This window comes from Babylonia areolata, chromosome 26 (assembly GCF_041734735.1).
Source record: "Babylonia areolata isolate BAREFJ2019XMU chromosome 26, ASM4173473v1, whole genome shotgun sequence".
Taxonomy (NCBI): Eukaryota; Metazoa; Mollusca; class Gastropoda; order Neogastropoda; family Buccinidae; genus Babylonia; species Babylonia areolata.
The window spans coordinates 44,501,756-44,527,645 of record NC_134901.1 but is presented as its reverse complement, the minus strand read 5'-3'; the positions used below and the strand labels follow the sequence as shown (position 1 = coordinate 44,527,645).

At 43.8% G+C, this 25,890-nt stretch overlaps 1 protein-coding gene across 1 annotated transcript in view; it reads left to right on the top strand.

Annotated features, from left to right (window-relative positions):
- The window catches only part of LOC143300330 (hydrocephalus-inducing protein homolog), a 142,558-nt gene that overhangs the window by 11,497 nt on the left and 105,171 nt on the right, over nt 1–25,890 (top strand). The window contains exons 11-24 of the mRNA XM_076613931.1: nt 624–813; nt 2,018–2,134; nt 3,678–3,830; nt 4,781–4,884; nt 5,846–5,980; nt 6,706–6,823; nt 12,258–12,370; nt 12,961–13,111; nt 13,975–14,112; nt 16,320–16,448; nt 17,761–17,895; nt 18,838–19,473; nt 23,110–23,223; nt 25,843–25,890. The exon at nt 25,843–25,890 is cut by the window's right edge and continues 99 nt beyond it. Of these exons, the coding sequence (XP_076470046.1) occupies nt 624–813; nt 2,018–2,134; nt 3,678–3,830; nt 4,781–4,884; nt 5,846–5,980; nt 6,706–6,823; nt 12,258–12,370; nt 12,961–13,111; nt 13,975–14,112; nt 16,320–16,448; nt 17,761–17,895; nt 18,838–19,473; nt 23,110–23,223; nt 25,843–25,890 (2,281 nt within the window). The remainder of the gene's footprint in view (nt 1–623; nt 814–2,017; nt 2,135–3,677; nt 3,831–4,780; nt 4,885–5,845; nt 5,981–6,705; nt 6,824–12,257; nt 12,371–12,960; nt 13,112–13,974; nt 14,113–16,319; nt 16,449–17,760; nt 17,896–18,837; nt 19,474–23,109; nt 23,224–25,842) is intronic.

The window sequence follows — 25,890 nt, the reverse complement described above, 5'->3', positions numbered from 1 at the left end:
CGCTGTGTTGTGGTGTTGTGTTGCGTTGTGTTGTTTGGTGCTTCAGAATTGAAAGCCGGGTTTGAGGCAGGAGTTCCTCATTCCTGGGTCTCTGTGAGTGTACTGTGACATCATGAGTTCCCTGTGACGTGGAAAGAAATGAATTAGCTAGCCAAGCACAACGGGGATTTGAACCCAGGATCCTCAGACTGAAAGTATTTTTGATGTTAGCAGCTGACGGGCGCAATAGCCGAATGGTTAAAGCGTTGGACTTTCAATCTGAGGGTCCCGGGTTCGAATCTCGGTGACGGCGCCTGGTGGGTAAAGGGTGGAGATTTTTCCGATCTCCCAGGTCAACATGTGTGCAGACCTGCTAGTGCCTGAACCCCCTTCGTGCAAGCAAAAGATCAAATACGCACGTTAAAGATCCTGTAATCCATGTCAGCGTTTGGTGGGTTATGGAAACAAGTAAATACCCAGCATGCACACCCCTGAAAGCGGAGTATGGCTGCCTACATGGCGGGGTAAAAACGGTCATACACGTAAAAGCCCACTCGTGTATATACGAGTGAACGTGGGAGTTGCAGCCCACGAACGCAGAAGAAGAAGAAGATGTTAGCAGCGGGTGGTTTTCTCTGTCCCAGGTGCATCATTCCCACGGTGGCGGTGCTGACCGAGGCGCTGCGGTTTGGGCAGTGCTGCCTGCGCTACCCCTTCCACAGGAGCATCTGTCTGAGGAACAGCAGCAACCTGCCTCTGGCCTACATAGTGAACCCCCAGGAAGTGAGCGCAGGAGAGGTGCCTCCCATCCTCTACTTCTGCTCTCAGCCCAGGGCAAGTGTTGACGGTTCTACACGTTGGGTGTCCATCATAGATGAAATGATTGGAATCAGGGTTATGATAGTCATGATGTGTGTGTGTGTGTGTGTTTTACATTTATTTGCTTGTTTGTTTATTTATTATCATTATTGTCTTTTTATTTCATTTTTATTTAGTTTTCATTACCTTTTTTGATTATTGATTATCTATTCATTTATGTATTTATATGTTTTTGTTTATTTATTATTATCTCTTTTTTTTCGTATATATATATATATGTGTGTGTGATGCATCACGCGAAAACCTGGCATCCAGCGATTCTTAGCTGTACACAAAAACAAGTGGTTAGGGTCAAAATCATCAAGATTGGGATTTTTATAGATATCACATCTTCAAAATGATATCTTTGCTGTCAGTAAGTATCTTTGCACAAAACACCCTGGAACTGTAGTATTTTTTAATGTTTTAATGTGCATGCCTGTCAAAACCATGTAGAAAAATACTGCACTCTTTTGCCTTATTTCAGTTGCATGCTGAAAGCAACAAAGACGGGGAAACTCCAGTCTGCAAAGAAATAAATGGAAATAAGCAGTGAACAGGCATTATTCATCTCCCCTAGACCTTCTGAATTGAGATAGCATATGAATGTGGTCGGTTTTCAACAGTTTTACTGGCTACCCTCTGTAAGTTGCGATTTTAGCCGGGTCCCGTCGATTCTTCGAATTTAGCCAAGTTTCCGACTCAGAGTTTGAATGTTTTTAGTCTTTGTTCTGTTGATTTTGAGACCTGTGCTCTCAGAGTCTTTAGAAAGGTGGGTTGGTTTCTGTTGTTGGCAGTACACGTAGCTTAACATAAATGTTCATGAATACAAAGGTGCAAACTAATAGAATGTTGTTGTTTTCCAGCAGCAGGGCATGTAGTGGTACAGAAAACTGGGATAAAGATACACACGGCTTGTCCTGGAATGGGTTTCTCCACAGTGTGGTGGTGGTGGTTTAGCCGACATTAAAAAACACAGGAATATGGGTATAAAGGTATGGACGGATAGACTGGTCTGTTGACAACAGGGTGTTGTGATGATATAAACCTGACATCAACACGGTAAGCGTGGGTATATCAGTGTGGACTGAGAGTACTGGTTCCTTCACAACAGAAGCTGACCTGAACACAGGTATGTGGAAATGTGGGACTGACAGAAGGCTGGTTTTGTCCCTGCCAGGGTGTGGTGGAGCCTCACTCGGTAAAGGATGTGCCCATAGAGATCCAGGTGCAGAAGGTGCGGGAGCAGGAGGCGACGTGCTCCATCTCTGTCTTTGGCAGTGAGGACCCCCCTCTGGTCAGTGCTCACCCATGACTTCTTTCATCACATCATTGTTATCGACCGAAAGAGTTCTGTGCACATATGAGCTAAGGTGGTTTCCAGCACAAACAGCGTGTGGTGCTTGACTTAAAGTTGTTTACCTTGTGTATGAGGTGTTTGAGGAATTGGGCACACATTTTCTAACTAGATGTTGCATGGATACACAAATGCTCACGGATGCATGCACACACATACTTGCACCTGTGCATTTGTATTAAAATGCAATTACGCATGCGCACACTGACAGAAACAGACATGATTGGGCACACATTTTTCTTCTGATTAAATGATGCATGGATACACAAATGCACACAGATGCATGCACACACATACTTGCACATGTGCATTTATACTAAAATGCATTTACACATGCACACACATACAGAAACAGACATGCACAAGCACATGCATGTTTGTACACACACGTCTGCATGTTAGCAGCACGTTTGAAGAAAAAAGCATTTACACAAATACTTAAGAGAGTCACAACACATACAAACAGTGCTCTCATACATACACGCACAATAAAGATGCACTCTGAAAAATAATATAACAGAAATACTTCAGGGAGCATGCACTCTGAAAAATAATATAACAGAAATACTTCAGGGAGCAGTCAAGCGAAACTGAGATTGATGACCATGGAATAAAGATAGCACACAATACATGATGCATGTGTAAACAGTGTGTTGTTTGAAGTGCAGTGGGTAATAGGAAATGAACACCAGGACTGGGTTGCATCTTCTCCTTCTCCTCCTCCCTTAACTCTGTGAAGAGACATTGGGGCACTGCACAGAACGGTTGAGATTCTGCCAGGTGTGTTGGTTGGATTCCATCAGTTTTACAGTGTTGTCAGCCCATCATTTTTTCTTATTATTTTTCTTCTACTCCATCTCCCTTCATCAACAGTTCCTTGGAGGATTGTTTAATCAAGGCCATTGGGTCATGTTACTTGGCTGTACCAATGTATTTGTCTTTTCTCTGCTGATGTCAGCAGATCTTCATATGGTACAGTGTGCTGTATGGTGGTTAGGTGCACTTGTTCATTGCTGATATGGTCAGTGTACCCCATGTTAAGTATCTTCTTCAAGTGTATCAGTCATGAGGTGTTCAAAGAATATGTTGAACACTGTAGGAGGCAGAAGAGAGCCTTGACGAACTCCAAGGGAAGTATGGAACCACTCTCCATTCACGCCATGTTTGAGTTCCACACTGGTTGATTGGAGTTTAATTGCTGGATGGTGTTTTGCCCAGTGTTGATTTTTTCATTGAGGCCCATGATGATTTCTGCCACTCTCTGTCAAATGCCTTCTTGAAGTCTGTAAAGACACAGTAGAACTTCTTTTGCTGTTGGGTTGAATGAGCAACTCTGATTTCGTTGACATGGTGTTTTTTGTTTTTTTTTATGCTAAGCAAATGTAGCAAAGCTAAGATCTGGCATACAACCCAGTTCTGGAACATGAAAATAGAGTGGAAATAAGTGTGAAGGGCACACAGGAGACACTGGGGGTGTGTGCAGCCCATACAGCTGTTCTGTAAAGGGGAGGGCCCCGTGGTTTACCTGGAGCCCCCCACCCTGTTCTGGGGCAACATCCCTGTGCTGACCAGTGTCTCCAAGACTCTGCACCTGTCCAACCATTCCAAGATCCCCGCCTACTACACTGCTGGCTTCGTGAGTTGCTTCATTTCTACATTTTTAATGTGTATGTGAAGGTGTGCATGAATGTGTGTATGTGTTTGGTGGGGAGGAGATGGTCATGCATGTCATTGTGTGTGTGTGTGTGTGTGTGTGTGTGCATTCGTGTGTTGTTTCCTTTATGAAATGTATTTTTGCTTCAATCTAAGCATCGTTTAAGTGACAGTTTTCTTATTTGTTGGGTTTGGAAATGTGCTCAGTCAGCTGCATGCATCACTTACTGCCTGTTATGCCGTCTGGCATGCAGGGCAACAGCATAATCTTCTGTTGTTGTTTCTATAACAAATCCTTTTTTTTTTTTTTTTAACGGGACCAGGTTGTTAGCCCTGTGCCCAACTCCAGAGTTGGAGGACCAGTGGACCTTACTTTGTCCAACCTCTACCCTTTGATCTGTCCAGCTTGGGTCGCCCTTCCAGGAGCACAAGCTCCCACCGGCATAGCTGTAGGGGTCCCTGAGCTGCTTAGATTTGTGTGAACGCATTGGATGTTTTGGGTTGTTTGTTTTTCCAGCAGAGAGCTTGTTTTGTGTTCTTATGTCCTGTTTGCTTTTAACTGGGTCATATTCGGCATTTATAATAGCATTAGCACTGGATACCATGCCGTGTGAAAGTGAAGTATTATTATTAGTATGTATTGTTAATTATTATTCTCTGTGTGTGGCCTCATGGAGACCAGACACCATTTCACTGCTGGCACTAAGAGTGTTGCCGATGAATCCAGCAGTGGCTGTGTATGGTGGAAGATTCAAAATTAGCAGCATGAGAGTAGTGTCACTGAAGCAGCATGAACCAGGGGGCAGCAATGCAGAAAAAAAAAATCAATTACAAATGCTTCAAATGACATTGTAGTCATCAAACATATTGCAAGTTCAGAGTTGAATATCTGCTGTATGAAAGCCATGCTCCATTTGTGTGTTTTGTATTCAGATACGTAGCAATTGTCCCTTCAGTGTGTCACCTGAAAAAGGAGAAATACCGCCAGAAACCACGTCGGAAGTGGTCATCACTGCCTATCTGGATGACTACTTGCAGTGAGTTGTGCTGTGTGTCTTGTAGTGTGTGTGTCTTCATTGTTTGATGGGATCCCTTGAAATTGGAAGAATTAAGACAGGGGAGCTGTGTCATCTGTGTGTTGATAAATGTGTATGGCATGCACTTTTTTTGTGTGTTTTTTTTTTATGTGTTTGCCTCTGCGTAGGCATCTTGTCTTTTGCAAACTGCTGAAGCAGTTTCAGTGCAGTTTAGGTGAATGCTGAAATAATATATTTTGAATATGTGCAAATAGACGTTTATCATTTGATCTTGACCTTTGTTCAAGGTCACCAGGGTGAATGAATTGTTTTAGAATTGGCAATTATTTTTTTCAAGAGAGTGAGAGAGAGAGAGGCTGAATGGAGCTTTACAGAAACAGCTGTAAAAGTTTTCATAGCTGCCTGAGCGACCATGACTGAGGTCTTTTCCTTCTTCTTCTACTTCTGTTGAGGGTCTACAGTCAATCTGCTGATGATTGTGGCACCAGTTGAATCATTCTGCTGTAACAGTCCGTGGGTGGAAGTGGACCGTGGGAGGGGTTGGGGTTTGATCATTGTTGGTTTGACTGACTGCATTTTTCAGTGTTGTCTTGCATGAAGGGTAGGCCACAGGCCAGGAAGATAAATAAACCATGTGTGTGGGTGGGTGCGTGCGTGTTGCATGAATGGCCCAACATTTACATGGCCTAGCTTTTTTGTATAACAGGAAGTATTGGAGGATCTTGCTGCTATGATGTGCACACAACAATGTAGTGTGTGTAGTTTGTCTTCTTTAAATATGGGGTGATGTTTCCTTTGATCACAAAATCCTCTGGCTGTTGTCATTGGATAGTCTGGTGGTGGTGTTACTATTTTTTGGGGGTGGAGTTAGTTATTCTCTTTATTGTATTTTGAAATTTAAAAGAAAAGGTGGTGGGGGACATGATGGACTGTTTAAAGAATGCTGTGTTGTACTGGCCAGCTTCCAGAGCATTTTGCAGCTGGACTTTATGGAGAGTGAGTCACAGAAGGTGTTTCTGGACGCCGTTGGTGAAGGCACCACCATCGTCTCTGAACCCCCGCTCCTACCCGTCATGGACCTGGGACCCAACTTCTGGTATAACGATTATGAGATATAATAATGATAATAACCAGCATTTATAGAGTGTTGAATCTTGTGTGGAGACAAATCAAAGCGCTTTCAAACCAGTCATTCACACGCATGCATAACTCTGAACTTGAGAAACTGAAAACAAAGAAGCAGGGGAAGGAGGCTGTCTTGGAAAAGGTGGGTTTTAAGGCCAGACTTGAAAGAGCTGAATGCAGAGACCTGACGAAGCGAAAGAGGAAGTTCATTCCAAAAGCAAGGTCCGGTATACTTTGCGCATGCCATCTTGTCTGTGTCTGTTGACAGAGTTCTTGTGCAGAAAAAGATTAGAACATGTAAAGCAGCATCAGGTGTGAAATGTCATCATAAATATGCATGTCTGGAAGCTGGGTTTGGGGTTATTTTTTTAATTTGTGAAATAAAAACTGGATGTGAGAAATGCTTGTTAGCCAGCAGCGTTGTTGTTTTTGTTGTTGTTGTTGTTTTTTTAAGGGTGGGGAAAATCAGAGAAACATTTGCCACCCTGAGCATTTACAGTGGAATAACAGCCTCCTTAATTTTGATCTCATGTAAATCATTTTCTGATGGAGAAAAAAAGAAAGTTGACTTGACTGATATGCCAAAGCATCTGGAGAAAAAAAAAGCAAAAGGAAAAGAAACAAGCCAAGAAACTGCAGAATGTAACAGTGTTGAAAGACGTGGAATGACACTGACGTAGGTGGGTGTGTGGGCAGCAACAACACCATTGTGAGGACGTTCAAGCTGACCAACTGGGGCCGTCGCTTCCACCAGCTGTCCTGGATCACAGAGGGATTCGCCTGGAGCTCCCACAAGAACAAAGCCAAGAAAAAGGTGAGTTGTTTTCATGCTGTACCCCATGAGGAGGGGGGTTCAGGTTCAGGTTCACTTTCACTTTCACTTTGACTTTCTCAAGGAGGCATCACTGCATTCAGACAAATCCATATACGCTGCACCACATCTGCTAGGCAGATGCCTGACAGCAGCATAACCCAACGCTTTTGTCAGGCCTTGAGTACAAGCTTAAATATTTGTGTACCTATCATAGAGCATTTCTTTGTACATAATTTTGCCAGAGGACAACACTTTCATTGCCATGGGCTCTTTTACAGTGCGTCAAGTGCCTACTGCGCACGGGACCTTGGTTGATCATCACATCCGAAAGACTAGACGCTCAGTTTGATTTTCCAGTCAAACTTAGGAGAAAGAGCGAGAGCGGGATTCAAACCCCACACCCTCACATACTTTCTATATTGGCAGCTGAGCATCTGGACCTTTCTGCCACCTTCCTCCTGGGGAGGGGAAAACTATACCTTAAACATACATGGAAACATTGAACAACATCCAAAAGCAAGGAGAGGGAGAGTGGGCATGGAAGAGCATGAATGTTTGGATCTGTTCAGTTCTCTTTTGGTGGAGAGGACTGCAGAACACATGCAGGCATGCAGGTACACATGTACACACACACATACTGCACACACACTGCACACACTGCACACACACACACACACACACAGAAACACTCAGACACACACACATCCACATACACACAAAAGTATGCACATACATGCACATTTGTGTGCACACACTGAATGTATCTCTGATATGTAATGGTTCTGTTTTACAGAAGCATTGTTGGTCCTTTCATTCTTTGACCTGAACTAAATCATCTTCACAGAAAGAATTTTTTTTTGGAAGAAAACATTTTCTGTATTCTGTGTGAGTGTGTTTGTCTGTGTGTGTGCATGTGCCTGTGTGTATGTGTGTCTGTATGTTTCTGCGTCTGTGTTTGCATGTACCTTTGTGTGTGTGGCGGGGGGAAGGGTGAGGGGGGGTACAGTAACTAGCACTCGTCTCTATGTCTATTGCTTTCATATTGGATGATGGTATTGTCATTCTCCACATTTTCAGTCACAGCCCCTGTTGTGATTTGTGATTATCAGTCCGTGTGCTGTCCTAATGGACCATCATGACAACTGTTGTGAAGCCTGTCAGTGTGCTGTCCTAATGGACCATCATGATAACTGTTGTGAGGCCTGTCAGTGTGCTGTCCTAATGGACCATCATGACAACTGTTGTGAAGCCTGTCAGTGTGCTGTCCTAATGGACCATCATGATAACTGTTGTGAGGCCTGTCAGTGTGCTGTCCTAATGGACCATCATGATAACTGTTGTGAGGCCTGTCAGTGTGCTGTCCTAATGGACCATCATGACAACTGTTGTGAGGCCTGTCAGTGTGCTGTCCTAATGGACCATCATGACAACTGTTGTGAGGCCTGTCAGTGTGCTGTCCTAATGGACCATCATGATAACTGTTGTGAGGCCTGTCAGTGTGCTGTCCTAATGGACCATCATGACAACTGTTGTGAGGCCTGTCAGTGTGCTGTCCTAATGGACCATCATGATAACTGTTGTGAGGCCTGTCAGTGTGCTGTCCTAATGGACCATCATGATAACTGTTGTGAGGCCTGTCAGTGTGCTGTCCTAATGGACCATCATGATAACTGTGTTAAGGCCTGTCAGTGTGCTGTCCTAATGGACCATCATGATAACTGTGTTGAGGCCTGTCAGTGTGCTGTCCTAATGGACCATCATGACAACTGTGTTGAGGCCTGTCAGTGTGCTGTCCTAATGGACCATCATGTTAACTGTGTTAAGGCCTGTCAGTGTGCTGTCCTAATGGACCATCATGATAACTGTGTTAAGGCCTGTCAGTGTGCTGTCCTAATGGACCATCATGACAACTGTGTTAAGGCCTGTCAGTGTGCTGTCCTAATGGACCATCATGATAACTGTGTTAAGGCCTGTCAGTGTGCTGTCCTAATGGACCATCATGATAACTGTGTTGAGGCCTGTCAGTGTGCTGTCCTAATGGACCATCATGATAACTGTGTTAAGACCTGTCAGTGTGCTGTCCTAATGGACCATCATGACAACTGTTGTGAGGCCTGTCAGTGTGCTGTCCTAATGGACCATCATGATAACTGTTGTGAGGCCTGTCAGTGTGCTGTCCTAATGGACCATCATGATAACTGTGTTGAGGCCTGTCAGTGTGCTGTCCTAATGGACCATCATGATAACTGTGTTAAGCCCTGTCAGTGTGCTGTCCTAATGGACCATCATGACAACTGTTGTGAGGCCTGTCAGTGTGCTGTCCTAATGGACCATCATGATAACTGTGTTAAGGCCTGTCAGTGTGCTGTCTTATGGACCATCATGACAACTGTTGTGAGGCCTGTCAGTGTGCTGTCCTAATGGACCATCATGATAACTGTGTTAAGGCCTGTCAGTGTGCTGTCCTAATGGACCATCATGATAACTGTGTTGAGGCCTGTCAGTGTGCTGTCCTAATGGACCATCATGATAACTGTGTTGAGGCCTGTCAGTGTGCTGTCCTAATGGACCATCATGATAACTGTGTTGAGGCCTGTCAGTGTGCTGTCCTAATGGACCATCATGTTAACTGTTGTGAGGCCTGTCAGTGTGCTGTCCTAATGGACCATCATGACAACTGTTGTGAGGCCTATCAGTGTGCTGTCCTAATGGACCATCATGATAACTGTTGTGAGGCCTGTCAGTGTGCTGTCCTAATGGACCATCATGATAACTGTGTTGAGGCCTGTCAGTGTGCTGTCCTAATGGACCATCATGTTAACTGTGTTGAGGCCTGTCAGTGTGCTGTCCTAATGGACCATCATGACAACTGTTGTGAGGCCTGTCAGTGTGCTGTCCTAATGGACCATCATGATAACTGTGTTAAGGCCTGTCAGTGTGCTGTCCTAATGGACCATCATGATAACTGTTGTGAGGCCTGTCAGTGTGCTGTCCTAATGGACCATCATGATAACTGTGTTGAGGCCTGTCAGTGTGCTGTCCTAATGGACCATCATGATAACTGTGTTGAGGCCTGTCAGTGTGCTGTCCTAATGGACCATCATGATAACTGTGTTAAGGCCTGTCAGTGTGCTGTCCTAATGGACCATCATGATAACTGTTGTGAGGCCTGTCAGTGTGCTGTCCTAATGGACCATCATGATAACTGTTGTGAGGCCTGTCAGTGTGCTGTCCTAATGGACCATCATGATAACTGTGTTAAGGCCTGTCAGTGTGCTGTCCTAATGGACCATCATGATAACTGTTGTGAGGCCTGTCAGTGTGCTGTCCTAATGGACCATCATGATAACTGTGTTAAGGCCTGTCAGTGTGCTGTCCTAATGGACCATCATGATAACTGTTGTGAGGCCTGTCAGTGTGCTGTCCTAATGGACCATCATGATAACTGTGTTAAGGCCTGTCAGTGTGCTGTCCTAATGGACCATCATGATAACTGTGTTGAGGCCTGTCAGTGTGCTGTCCTAATGGACCATCATGATAACTGTGTTGAGGCCTGTCAGTGTGCTGTCCTAATGGACCATCATGATAACTGTTTTAAGGCCTGTCAGTGTGCTGTCCTAATGGACCATCATGATAACTGTTGTGAGGCCTGTCAGTGTGCTGTCCTAATGGACCATCATGATAACTGTGTTGAGGCCTGTCAGTGTGCTGTCCTAATGGACCATCATGATAACTGTGTTAAGCCCTGTCAGTGTGCTGTCCTAATGGACCATCATGATAACTGTTGTGAGGCCTGTCAGTGTGCTGTCCTAATGGACCATCATGATAACTGTTGTGAGGCCTGTCAGTGTGCTGTCCTAATGGACCATCATGATAACTGTGTTGAGGCCTGTCAGTGTGCTGTCCTAATGGACCATCATGACAACTGTTGTGAGGCCTGTCAGTGTGCTGTCCTTATGGACCATCATGATAACTGTGTTGAGGCCTGTCAGTGTGCTGTCCTAATGGACCATCATGATAACTGTGTTAAGGCCTGTCAGTGTGCTGTCCTAATGGACCATCATGATAACTGTGTTGAGGCCTGTCAGTGTGCTGTCCTAATGGACCATCATGATAACTGTTGTGAGGCCTGTCAGTGTGCTGTCCTAATGGACCATCATGACAACTGTTGTGAGGCCTGTCAGTGTGCTGTCCTAATGGACCATCATGATAACTGTGTTAAGGCCTGTCAGTGTGCTGTCCTAATGGACCATCATGATAACTGTTGTGAGGCCTGTCAGTGTGCTGTCCTAATGGACCATCATGATAACTGTTGTGAGGCCTGTCAGTGTGCTGTCCTAATGGACCATCATGATAACTGTGTTAAGCCCTGTCAGTGTGCTGTCCTAATGGACCATCATGATAACTGTTGTGAGGCCTGTCAGTGTGCTGTCCTAATGGACCATCATGATAACTGTGTTAAGCCCTGTCAGTGTGCTGTCCTAATGGACCATCATGTTAACTGTGTTGAGGCCTGTCAGTGTGCTGTCCTAATGGACCATCATGTTAACTGTGTTGAGGCCTGTCAGTGTGCTGTCCTAATGGACCATCATGACAACTGTTGTGAGGCCTGTCAGTGTGCTGTCCTAATGGACCATCATGATAACTGTGTTAAGGCCTGTCAGTGTGCTGTCCTAATGGACCATCATGATAACTGTTGTGAGGCCTGTCAGTGTGCTGTCCTAATGGACCATCATGATAACTGTTGTGAGGCCTGTCAGTGTGCTGTCCTAATGGACCATCATGATAACTGTGTTAAGGCCTGTCAGTGTGCTGTCTTAATGGACCATCATGATAACTGTTGTGAGGCCTGTCAGTGTGCTGTCCTAATGGACCATCATGATAACTGTTGTGAGGCCTGTCAGTGTGCTGTCCTAATGGACCATCATGATAACTGTGTTGAGGCCTGTCAGTGTGCTGTCCTAATGGACCATCATGATAACTGTGTTGAGGCCTGTCAGTGTGCTGTCCTAATGGACCATCATGATAACTGTTGTGAGGCCTGTCAGTGTGCTGTCCTAATGGACCATCATGATAACTGTTGTGAGGCCTGTCAGTGTGCTGTCCTAATGGACCATCATGATAACTGTGTTGAGGCCTGTCAGTGTGCTGTCCTAATGGACCATCATGATAACTGTTGTGAGGCCTGTCAGTGTGCTGTCCTAATGGACGCATCATGAACACTGGGTGAACAGTGGGATGGAGCTCAGGTGGAGGTCTGTCCAGCAAGATGATTCCATGTGTTTTAAGCATTGCTTACACCCTTGCTTTTATATGTTGCCCCATTTCCTGAATTCAGGATGCTAGCCCATGCTGACATGGATGGAGCAAATGCTTGGTGCAGCTGAGAAAGGATGTTGTTGAAAACCCCTGGAAATGGTGTTGACTGTTGCAGGGCAACGGTCTGGAACTGGACGACTCCAGACCCATCTTCAGTGTCAGACCAGTCCGCTTCACCTTGAAACCTGAAGAGTCCATCAACTTCACTATAGAGGGTTATGTCTCAGAGTGAGTGACAACATCAGTGTGTGTGTGAAATTGCAGTGTGTGTTGCTGCATTATTTCCCAGATAAAAGTCTTGAATGTTGGCAGAGATGGTGTATACTTGTATGTCTGTAGCCTTGAAGTCTTGAGCCTTTTGCAGATATGTGATGTACCTGTGTGTCAGTTTAACTGTATGTTGCCTCATTATTTCCCAGTTTAAAGTCTTGAACATTGGCAGATATGGTATATACTGGTATGTAAGTTTAACTGTATCAGTGTATGTTGCCCCATTATTTCCCGGTTAAAAGTCTTGAACTTTGGCAGATATGGGATACACCTGTATGTAAGGTTACCTGAATGTTGCCTCATTATTTCCCAGTATAAAGTCTTGAACCTTAGCAGATATGGGATATACTTGTATGTAAGTCTGTACCAGTATATGTTGCCCCATTATTTTCCAGTTAAAAGCTTTGAACCTTGGCAGATATGGGATACACCTGTATGTAAGTTTAACTGTATGTCGCCCCATTATTTACCAGTTAAAAGACTTGAACCTTGGCAGATATGGGACACACCTGTATGTAAGGTTACCAGTTTGATGTGTTCCCCATCAGACCCAGGTCGGTGTTGGAGGTGCTGGTGTGCCAGGCCATTGTTGGCAACTCCGGCCACAAGGACACCATCATGAGGGTCCAGCTGTCGGCCGTCTTTGTCCTCCCAGTTCTCAAGTTCTCCTCCAAGGTTATCAAGTTTCATGTGGAAAAGGTGCCCTTCTGTCCTCGGCTGCTGTTGGCTCATGTTGCTTTTTTATTAGCATGTGATTTTTTTGAATGTTTATTCTGAAGTGAATTGGTTCTGTTCCTTTGAATTTCTGTTTGATTTGTGATGAGAAATATATCTTGATGAAGATCAGGAGCATGTTACCATGACATATCAAGTGAGAAATGAAAGGAATAAGCCCAGATGCAGTTTAACATGCAGCTTTTATGGGCTTGAAAAAAAAATCATTTTAGGTGCATTATTGCATCATTTAATTGTTTTTGTTGAGTTGCTTGAGGGAATGAATGGCAGTATTCATTTATTGACGGTGACATTGCTGGTGCAGTGTTGAATGTACATGCTGGACTTGCATTTATGCCAGTTGTGTGGAAATGCATAAGCATTTCATTCGTTTATTACGATATCTGTGTTTTGATATAATGTGAAGACGGGCACAATAGCCGAGTGGTTGAAGCGTTGGACTGTCAATCTGAGGGTCCCGGGTTCGAATCATGGTGACGGCGCCTGGTGGGTAAAGGGTGGAGATTTTTACGATCTCCCAGGTCAACATATGTGCAGACCTGCTAGTGCCTGAACCCCCTTCATGTGTATATGCAAGTAGAAGATCAAATACGCACGTTAAAGATCCTGTAATCCATGTCAGCGTTCGGTGGGTTATGGAAACAAGAACATACCCAGCATGCACACCCCCGAAAACGGAGTATGGCTGCCTACATGGCGGGGTAAAAACGGTCATACACATAAAAGCCCACTCGTGTGCATACGAGTGAACGCAGAAGAAGAAGATATAATGTGAAGATGTGTCAGTCGCCACATGGATGAATCACTGTCGGAATATTGTTGTGCAGAAAGCCCAAGACAAGCTGGAAGTCATGGAGCACAGCCTGGAGTTTCGTAACGTGTCGTCTCTACCCCTGTCCATCACCATGAAACTCCGCTACCCATTCAGCATCCTGTCATCCGACAACAAGACTGTGGAGTGCAAGGTATGGCTGTTCACTTGGATTGACTATGGTGATTCTTCTTCTTCTTCTTCTGCGTTCATGAGCTTCAGCTCCCACGTTCACTCGTATGCACACGAGTGGACTTTTACGTGTATGACCGTTTTTTTTCCCTGCCATGTAGGCAGCCATACTCCGTTTTCGGGGGTGTGCATGCTGGGTATGTTCTTTTTTCCATAACCCACCGAACGCTGACATGGATTACAGGATCTTTAACGTGCGTATTTGATCTTCTACTTGCATATACACATGAAGGGGGTTCAGGCACTAGCAGGTCTGCACATATGTTGACCTGGGAGATCGTAAAAATCTCCACCCTTTACCCACCAGGCGCCGTCACCGTGATTCGAACCCGGGACCCTCAGATTGACAGTCCAACGCTTTAACCCCTCGGCTATTGCGCCCGTCTGTCTATGGTGATGATATGGATACTTACACTGCACCTATCCTCAGTCAGAGACCAGGTTCAAAGCGCTTTACAAACACGGGGAGTCCTTTGCACGACAGTCTGCCTACCTGGGTAGAGCCGACTGACAGCTGCAATTGGACGCTCTTCATTCGTTTCCTGTGTCATTCGGTCAGCTTTCAGTCACGCACATACACACTCACACACACACACACACACACACACACACACACACACACACACACTCTCTCACTCACTCACTCACTCATTTACACAGACGCAGAACATTTTACATGTATTAGGTGAGACTGCCTGTCTTCACAGCGTTTTCAGACATACAGTTTACATAGGACTGCATTGTGAGTGTACCGTTTACATTTGACTGCATGTGACCTCCTGGATACTGTTTGTGTATGACTGCATATTTCATTGCAGGAATACATTTACACATAACTGACCTCACTTTGCAGATGCATAATGTCTTATTGTGGTTATCTATAAGAGATCTGAAAATCCATTCCTGTAATTCTGGACTGATTTGAAACATAAAGAAAAAAAATTTGAAAAATGTGGTTCAGCATCTCCACTACCAGCAGTGGATGAGAAAAATTTTGTTCTTTAAACTTCCTTCATTGTTAACTATTTCAGAGGATATCTGTGTAAACCAAGATAATATGTGGGTTAGTGTGGTTTGACAATACATATACTGTAAAGTTCAGACTACTAGCCGCAACTTTTTCCACAAACTTCGACCCCTACGGCTGAAATAATGGTGCAGCTTGTTTATGGATTTTTCTCAATGTTGTGGGCTTTCCACTTATGCGTTCAGGTCAAATTAAGTTGTTGCCGTCAGTCTCCATTCTATTTTTAGGTTTACATTATGTTTCAAAACTGGTTTTAACTCTTCGTGAATCTGAAACTCACTGTTAAAGTGTGCCATTGATAACTGTTTACATTTTGTCCTCTAAATTTATACACGGCCTTTACACACACGAAACATTTATTTGATCACCCTTATTCAGACAACTTCCATCTTGCCAAAAACAGGACGCAGTGCTTATGATGCAGCTTTCAAATTGAAGGCAGTCGATATGGCTATTGAAAACGGAAACTGAACTGCTGCCAATGAACGTGGAGTGAATAAATCCATGATCAGACAGATGATCAGATGGATTTTGACAGCATGGGGAAAAGTAAAACAATCTACAATTGTCAGTGGCTTTCGCAAAGCTGAGTTCTGGAATGTAGCATACAAAGGAGCCACCAGCCAGAAAAACTGGGATTCATCCAATAGGGAAAACAAAGCCTGGGTCGGCGATGCCATGGCAGAGGAAGCTGTGCTTCTGTTCAAATCCGACACTGAAGACGAAACTTTCAGTGGAGATGGTGGAGATGATGAATGAATTAATGTGACTACCGGTAATTGTTTAGTTTGTGTTATTGTGTATCTTCGATGTAGCTGTATTTTTATTTTTGTGTTGCTTTCTCACTGAATTTATAACTAAAGTTGTGTTTTGTGTGCGTCTGACAAGTTTCTAGGGCTGTCAAGTTCCTTACTTTTTTTGATTAATTTTCAGACGTTTTTGCACTTGCTTTTTTGTGCAACATTTGCGGCTTATAAACCAGTGCGGCTTGTGTGTGTTTAAATTCCAGTTGTTGTTTTTTGAATTCAGTGGATGCGGCTTGTGTAACGATGCGCTCAATAGTCCAGATTTTATGGTACCTTCCTCATCAATAGATGCATGTGATGACTTCTCATATCATGTGAAGTGGTGTGGTCTGACAGGAAATCTATTTGCCTGATGGCCAGAAGTATGTGGTAACTCTGCGCTTTGACCCAAAATACAAGACTGATGTCCACAGTCGTACCATTGAGGACCTCCTTTACTTCAGCTACAAGGAGCATTCCCATGTCGTGAGTGACCTGAAGCATTGGTGTGTTTTCCCTTTTCTCACTGGCTTCTCTCTGCCTCAGTGTTATTCGTAAAATGGCTTAGTGTAAGTGCTTTTTTTGTTTTGCTTGATTTAGATTTAAAAAAGAAAGTATGTGACTGTTGTCATGATTGATAATAAAGAGATCTGATAACAATTTCCATGTTACCTGATTTGGATTCCATGATCAATCGGCTCACTTTGATGTCTCCTTGAAAATGAAAATGAAATCAAACCATTAACCAGTTCGAAAGTATATAGATATATATGTGTGTGTTCAGATATAATGGCTTTATTATCTGATGGTGACAGATTGTTTTTGCACAAGAACTCCAGGAAGGAAGTGACATTCAGAACTGATATGAATTCATATCGACAAGGGGGGGAAAAATCTCTTCATTTCTGAAAAATATTTTTGGCTGTCCACATTTTCAGTCTTATGTGAAAATACAATGTTTCATATAACCCAACATGCTAGCCAGGCCTCTTTAGTGCGTGCATATTTGTGTACATATCCGAGTCAAATTTTTTTTTCAACAAAATTTTGCCAGAGGACAACAGTTTTTGTTGTCATGGGTTCTTTTTCAGTGTGCCAGGTGTGTGCTGCACACAGGACTTCGATTTATTGTCTCCTCCGAATGGCTGAATGCTCAGACACAGCTTACCAGCTCCAAATGGCCTATGGATGTTGTGAAGCAGAGTCATCAATGGCATGTTTTAGGATTAAGTGTGTGAATATGACTGGACTTGTACATAATTTCTTTTCCATGTTGTTTATTTGTTGTTGTTTGGTTTTGGTTTTTTGTTGTTGTTGTTGTTGTTGTTATTTTCCCCCCATTGGGTTCTGTTGGATCAAATACTAACAGTGTTTACAGCATAACAGAGCCCTGAGTGGTTGGCTGGGCTCTAAGCAACACTTAAATATCGAACTTGTATTTGTATTACTCTTTTTGTCACAACTGATTTGTTTTGTGTGAAATTCAGGCTGCTGTCCCCAGGGAGAGAGTGTCATTACACTGACAGCGCCACCCATTTTTAAAAAATATTTTTTCCTGCCTGCAGTTTTATTTGTTTTCCTATCGAAGTGGATTTTTCCACAGAATTTTGCCAGGGACAACACTTTTGTTGCCGTGGGTTCTTTTACGTGGGCTAAATGGACGCTGCTACAGGGGACCTTGGTTTATCGTCTCACCTGAATCGTTTGCATAGTGGCTTGAGTTGAAAGTGACTTCAGGGAGGTGCTGTGACATATTGTCGTGGAGAGCTGTGACCACATGACGCTATCTGTCGCCCAGGACAAAGTGTTGCTGAGGGGCGAGGTGTTCTTCCCAAACCTGGAGCTGCAGAGGACGGCCATCAACTTTGGGTGCATCCTGAACGACACGGAGGTCACGCGGCACTTCAGCATAAAGAACATCAGTCCTCTGCAGGTAGGCCTCGGGATTGGGGGGGGCTGAGGATGGGGGTTGTGGGTGGTAGTGGCAGGGCAGAGGGATGGGGGTTGGGGGCGGGGGGGGTTCATAGTCATGTAGTCACACATGCTGATGCTACACTACACTACACCCCACTCCACTCCACTACACTACACTCCACTGCATTGCACTCCACTACACTGCACTACACCACTCCACACCACACTACACTGCACTGCACTGCACCACACCACAACACACCACACCACACTACACTACACTACGCTAAACTACACTACACTCCTGCTTTGTTACATCTACAAAATACCAGTGTTTACTCAGCATGCTCTTTGTTCATTGCAACAGAAATGATTCAGTTCTTTCTCTTAGGAACTGTTACACTCAGAATGTCATGTCAGTACAAAACAGTTGGGTCTACAAGCGCTTTTGGATGGTATTCAAACAGTTCAGACTTCCACCAGTCTGCCCAAGACTATGAAGAGAAGGATTGTATTGAAAATCAAGGACTGACTGTTGTTTAGATGCGTCAGAAGTGTTCTCCATCTGTTTTGCAAGACGATGGATTGCCCCTTGTTTGCATTTCACAGAGCTTGTATGGTGTCTGCACCGCACTACACCGCACCGCACCGCACTGCACCATGCTGGGTCAGTGCTAGGAATTCATGTGTTGTCGGCTTTCTTAGAATGAAGTGCTCCACGGACGCTGCTGGAAAAATGTCTGGAAGCATTAACTGTTACTCTTTCCCCATGTGACTGAAGCCTTGGCACTCAGCTGTTTGTTACCAGAGCTATTCTTTTCTCTTTAATCATTATGACTGTTTTTTCTTCTTCTTCTTCTTTTTTCTTTCTTTTTTTTTTTTTTTGTAGCAGTTGCTGTGTGATTTCTCCGATCTCAATGTGCATCCTGCTTTTCTTTTCTTTTTTTTTTTTTTTTGTCAGGTGAGGTACCGGTGGTCTTTCCTGGTGGACCCTAGCCAGACCCAGGTGAAGTGGGTGGAGCGTCCCTGGCTGCAGGTGCTGACCTCCACAGAGCAGCTGCAGCTGTGTGAAGAGGCGGACGAGGAGGAGAATGCAGGGGGAGAAGCGGAGGAGGAGGAGGAAGCGGGCTGCTCCCCAAGCGTGGATGTGGAGTTGGAGGACATGGAAAGCCCAGAGCAACAACAACAGCAGCAGCAGCAACAGCAAGAGCAAGAGCAGCAACAACCAGAACAACAAGAGGAGCAACAGCAACAACAAGAGCAAGAGCAACAAGAGCAACAGCAGCAACAACAACAAGAGCAACAGCAACAACAAGAGCAACAGCAACAACAAGAGCAGCAGCAGCAACAACAAGAGCAACAGCAACAACAACAACAAGAGCAACAGCAACAACAACAAGAGCAACAGCAGCAACCAGAGCAACAACAAGAACAAAAGCAACAAGAAAAAGAGAAACAACAACAGCAACAAAAAGAGCAACAACCACAACCAGAGCAACAACAAGAACATCCTCTACTACCCATTGTGGAGGTGACTAGTGCGGCGGACAGCACAGATTCTCAACAAGCCTCTCACGCTCTTCCCATTGTCAGCCAGGTAACACAAACCGTTTCAGTAAAAAATAAAGAGTGGTAACTCTCTCCACTGACAAGGTATGCAATTTTAAGTCAGTGCCGCTTATGCTACCACTTCAGCTAGCACACAGGTAAAATAATGCGTACATTGGAACAAACCCAGACACTCCCATGTAGTCTGTTTGAGCATATTATGGATTAAAAGGATATGCCAGTCTTAAATAAATGCTAATTTGTTGTTGGCATATTTCTTCTGACATTACTGCTCTGTGCACATGCCAAATGGTTGGTATAAGGACAAGCCCGGCGCTTCCTTTTTGAGGAAGTGTCTGGGTTTGTTCCAGTGTACCCATGATTTACCTGTGTGTGCTAGCTGAACTGGTAGCGTAAGCAGCGTTGACTTGAAGTTGTGTACCCTGTCCGTGGAGAGTTAGCAGTCTTTATCAAGAATTAATCCTTTACTCTCCTGGCCTTATTGTCCTTTGACCTCTTTTCAATAGTCAGTGCTGCTGAGTTTGCACCCTTGTGAAAGAATGGTGCTTGACAAATTGTTCCTGTGGTCCAAATGAACATATAGCTGTTTAATATCATTGTTCTTTTTTTTTCTTCTTCTTCTCACATGAGGGCATTGAGGAGGGGGGAGGGGGGGTAGATGTTTGCACAAGCATAAAACTGTTGCATTGTTTTCAAACCAGATCTTTTCTCCAGCTAGAGTTGGTTTTTTTTAATGTTTTTTTTTTTTTTTTTTTTTTAAACATTTTTATTCAATTTTTGACTCACTTGTGTAAACAAAGTGAGTCTGTGTTAGAACCCAGTGTTCGGTTGTCTGTGTGTGTGTATGTATTATGTCTGTGTGTCTGTGGTAAACTTTCACATTGCCATTTTCTCTGGAAATAATTTGTCCGTCAGTGCCAAATTTGGCTCAAAAATAGAAAGAAAAAAATCTTCACTGTCATACCAACAATAGGTTGTAAGTCTACCGAATTAAGCCGTGTTTACTGTATCACTAGCGGTTTATTTCATTGAGACTATTTCCGGGATTCAGAAAACACCAGAAAACCGCATCTCAGTTGCAGTGGCATAGGCGATGCTTTGTAAAAATGCGGCGTGACCTCATTTTTCTTGTTCGCAATTAAGTGGAAAGAAATACATATTCTGGACAGAACACATACATTGACACAGACTGCATCATCAGTGTGTTTACTACATATGAATATTGTTGAGAGAATACTCAATTAACTAGAATAAACATAAAAGAGAAATTGAATCGACCATGTCGTACTTTCCTGGGGAGTGTAACTAAATTTGTCCTTCATCTATCTAGATCCAGAGAAAACGGCTAAATGTTGCACTGTGATTGCAGTGATGGCATCGTCTCCTTTACCACAGACTTAAAAGAATTCATAAATGCCCGAGATACACCAAAATAACGTGATCCAAACAGCGTTATCACTGCGAATTCCGCAGTCGATTTATTGCCCTTAAAAAAGCATGCTTATAAATTAATTTTTGAACGGCATTGCTAGATGCACAATAGCGCAGTGACTAAGACAATTTCTTCCCACCCAAACACGCTAGGTTTGAATCTGCGCTCAAGCCTTATTTTTTTCTTTTTTTTTTTTTTTTTTTTTTTACACAAAGCTTTATAATAACAAATACAGAACACACTTTAACAATTGAATCTACTTTTTAAAAGTTAAAAAATTTTTTTTTTTTTAAAGTGTATCGCAAGTGAGTCTTGAAGGCCTTGCCTCTCTTGTTACATTATGAAATGCATACAAACCTACATCAGCAAGTATAGTAAGCTAAAGGAATGTGATAGAAAGAAGAAGACGAAAAACAAAAACAGGAAACGAAACAAACTAAACAACAAATGCCACAACTGCAACAACCACAACCACTAAAAAAAAAAAAAAAAAAAAATATTGGTAAAGGTCGATAGATTGAAATCAAACACATGGTTGCCGGATGCTGTCTAGGAAACCTGATAGTTGTGGGTTGTCAACCTCATAGTATTTAACATATATATAGCCATGTTTTGAATTGCAAAGAAAGATACAAAATATAGCAATATCATACTTGCGTAGACATAATTGTGTATTCCTTGGAAGTTGATTCCTTGTGGGTTAGGTTGTGTGTGACAGTGAAGACTGGCATGATGAACAGCAGGAAGTGTGAGTGGGTGGTGTGTGTCCGTTGAGCAGTGTGTGAGTGATGTGTGTCCATTGAGCAGTGTGTGAGAGGTTGGTGTGTGTCCATTGAGCAGTGTGTGAGAGTGGTTGGTGTGTGTCCATTGAGCAGTGTGTGTGAGTGGTTGGTGTGTGTCCATTGAGCAGTGTGTGAGTGATGTGTGTCCATTGAGCAGTGTGTGAGAGTGGTTGGTGTGTGTCCATTGAGCAGTGTGTGAGTGATGTGTGTTCATTGAGCAGTGTGTGAGAGGTTGTGTGTCCATTGAGCAGTGTGTGAGAGTGGTTGGTGTGTGTCCATTGAGCAGTGTGTGTGAGTGGTTGGTGTGTGTCCATTGAGCAGTGTGTGTGAGTGGTTGGTGTGTGTCCATTGAGCAGTGTGTGTGAGTGGTTGGTGTGTGTCCATTGACCAGTGTGTGAGTGATGTGTGTCCATTGAGCAGTGTGTGAGAGGTTGGTGTGTGTCCATTGAGCAGAGTGTGTGAGTGGTTGGTGTGTGTCTGTTGAGCAGTGTGTGAGAGGTTGATGTGTGTCCATTGAGCAGTGTGTGAGAGTGGTTGGTGTGTGTCCATTGAACAGTGTGTGAGAGGTTGATGTGTGTCCATTGAGCAGTGTGTGAGTGATGTGTGTTCATTGAGCAGTGTGTGAGAGGTTGTGTGTCCATTGAGCAGTGTGTGAGAGTGGTTGGTGTGTGTCCATTGAGCAGTGTGTGAGTGATGTGTGTTCATTGAGCAGTGTGTGAGAGGTTGGTGTGTGTCCATTGAGTAGTGTGTGAGTGATGTGAGTCCATTGAGCAGTGTGTGAGAGGTTGATGTGTGTCCATTGAGCAGTGTGTGAGTGATGTGTGTCCATTGAGCAGTGTGTGAGAGGTTGGTGTGTGTCCATTGAGCAGTGTGTGAGTGGTTGGTGTGTGTCCATTGAGCAGTGTGTGAGTGATGTGTGTCCATTGAGCAGTGTGTGTGAGTGGTTGGTGTGTGTCCATTGAGCAGTGTGTGTGAGTGGTTGGTGTGTGTCCATTGAGCAGTGTGTGAGTTGTTGGTATGTGTATTGTGCAGTGTGTGAGTGATGTGTGTTCATAGAGCAGTGTGTGAGTTGTTGGTATGTGTCCATTGAGTATTGTGTGAGTGGTTGGTGTGTGTCCTTTGAGCAGTGTGTGAGAGGTTGATGTGTGTCCATTGAGCAGTGTGTGAGAGTGGTTGGTGTGTGTCCATTGAGCAGTGTGTGAGTGATGTGTGTCCATTGAGCAGTGTGTGAGAGGTTGGTGTGTGTCCATTGAGCAGTGTGTGAGTGATGTGTGTCCATTGAGCAGTGTGTGAGAGGTTGATGTGTGTCCATTGAGGAGTATGTGAGAGTGGTTGGTGTGTGTCCATTGAGCAGTGTGTGTGAGTGGTTGGTGTGTGTGTCTATTGAGCAGTGTGTGTGAGTTGTTGGTATATGTCCATTGAGCAGTGTGTTGATGTGTGCCCATGGCAGTCTGAAGAATTAAGGGCGAAGCCAGACACCAGCAGTCAGGACCATCCGCCCACAGAACTAGCTGCAGAGGAACCGCCATCACCTGCACTTGACGTGGAATCTGCTTCAGGCACGGTAGGTACCAAAGATTGCATCTGTGTGTGTTTTGTGTGTGTGTGTTTGGCAAGTTGCCTCCAACTTTTGCCAAGTGCGTTGAAACTTAGAACAGATATTGTCTTTTGGATTAATTAGATACAGACAGGATGACACAGCAGTTTCCAAGATCTTAATTCGTTTTAGTAATATGCTCAGACACACACACACAAAAAGTAATTTATGCCTGGATGATTACAGTGGTTTCAGTCCTCAGTTGTTGACACCACAGGTTGACGATTATCAATATTATTGCTACTTCTAATAGTGAGACTAGTGAAGGGTATTGCTACTTATAATAGTGAGACTAGTGAAGGGTATTGATACTTCTGATAGTGAGACTAGTGAAGGGTATTGCTACTTCTAATAGTGAGACTTGTGAAGGGTATTGATACTTCTGATAGTGAGACTAGTGAAGGGTATTGATACTTCTGATAGTGAGACCAGTGAAGGGTATTGATACTTCTGATAGTGAGACCAGTGAAGGGTATTGATACTTCTGATAGTGAGACTAGTGAAGGGTATTGATACTTCTGATAGTGAGACCAGTGAAGGGTATTGATACTTCTGATAGTGAGACTCATGAAGGGTATTGATACTTCTGATAGTGAGACCAGTGAAGGGTATTGATACTTCTGATAGTGAGACCAGTGAAGGGTATTGATACTTCTGATAGTGAGACCAGTGAAGGGTATTGATACTTCTAATAGTGAGACTAGTGAAGGGTATTGATACTTCTGATAGTGAGACTCATGAAGGGTATTGATACTTCTGATAGTGAGACCAGTGAAGGGTATTGATACTTCTGATAGTGAGACCAGTGAAGGGTATTGATACTTCTAATAGTGAGACTAGTGAAGGGTATTGATACTTCTGATAGTGAGACCAGTGAAGGGTATTGATACTTCTGATAGTGAGACTAGTGAAGGGTATTGATACTTCTGATAGTGAGACTTGTGAAGGGTATTGATACTTCTGATAGTGAGACTAGTGAAGGGTATTGATACTTCTGATAGTGAGACTAGTGAAGGGTATTGATACTTCTGATAGTGAGACTAGTGAAGGGTATTGATACTTCTGATAGTGAGACCAGTGAAGGGTATTGATACTTCTGATGGTGAGACTCATGAAGGTTATTGATACTTCTGATAGTGAGACAAGTGAAGGGTATTGATACTTCTGATAGTGAGACTAGTGAAGGGTATTGATACTTCTGATAGTGAGACTAGTGAAGGGTATTGATACTTCTGATAGTGAGACGAGTGAAGGGTATTGATACTTCTGATAGTGAGACTAGTGAAGGGTATTGATACTTCTGATAGTGAGACTCGTGAAGGGTATTGCTACTTCTGATAGTGAGACCAGTGAAGGGTATTGATACTTCTGATAGTGAGACCAGTGAAGGGTATTGATACTTCTGATAGTGAGACCAGTGAAGGGTATTGATACTTCTGATAGTGAGACCAGTGAAGGGTATTGATACTTCTGATAGTGAGACTCATGAAGGGTATTGATACTTCTGATAGTGAGACCAGTGAAGGGTATTGATACTTCTGATAGTGAGACCAGTGAAGGGTATTGATACTTCTGATAGTGAGACCAGTGAAGGGTATTGATACTTCTGATAGTGAGACTTGTGAAGGGTATTGATACTTCTGATAGTGAGACTCGTGAAGGGTATTGATATTTCTGATAGTGAGACCAGTGAAGGGTATTGCTACTTCTGATAGTGAGACCAGTGAAGGGTATTGATACTTCTAATAGTGAGACCAGTGAAGGGTATTGTACTTCTGATAGTGAGACCAGTGAAGGGTATTGATACTTCTGATAGTGAGACTCATGAAGGGTATTGATACTTCTGATAGTGAGACTAGTGAAGGGTATTGATACTTCTGATAGCGAGACCAGTGAAGGGTATTGCTACTTCTGATAGTGAGACTAGTGAAGGGTATTGCTACTTCTGATAGTGAGACCAGTGAAGGGTATTGATACTTCTGATAGTGAGACCAGTGAAGGGTATTGCTACTTCTGATAGTGAGACTAGTGAAGGGTATTGATACTTCTGATGGTGAGATGAGTGAAAGATATTGCTACTTCTGATAGTGAGACTAGTGAAGGGTATTGATACTTCTGATAGTGAGACTAGTGAAGGTTACTGATACCTCAGGAGGAAGGTAGCAGAATGGTTAAGATGCTCAGCTGCCAATACAGAATCCGTGAGGGTCTGGGTTCAAATCCCGCTCGTGCCCTTTCTCCCCTGTCTGAATGGAAAATCAAACTGAGCATCTAGTCGTTTAGATGAGGTGATAGACTGAAGTCCTGTGTGCAGCAACCCTCTTGGTGCACTGAAAAAGAACCCATGGCAATGAGAGTGTTGTTCTCTGGCAAAATTCTGTCGAAGAAATCCACTCTGATGGGTACACAAATACATGTGCATGCACTCCGGGCCTGACAAAGTGCGTTGGGTTACGCTGCTGGTCAGGCATCTGCCAAGTAGATGTGTAGAGTATATGGAATTGTCAGAACCCAGTGATGCCTCCTTGAGACACTGAAACTGAAACTGATAACCTGTGTGCATGGTGCTGTTTGGGTGTTGAGCAGGAGACGCTGGACAGGCAGGCACTGTACACGTTCCAGAGTCAGCTGGCA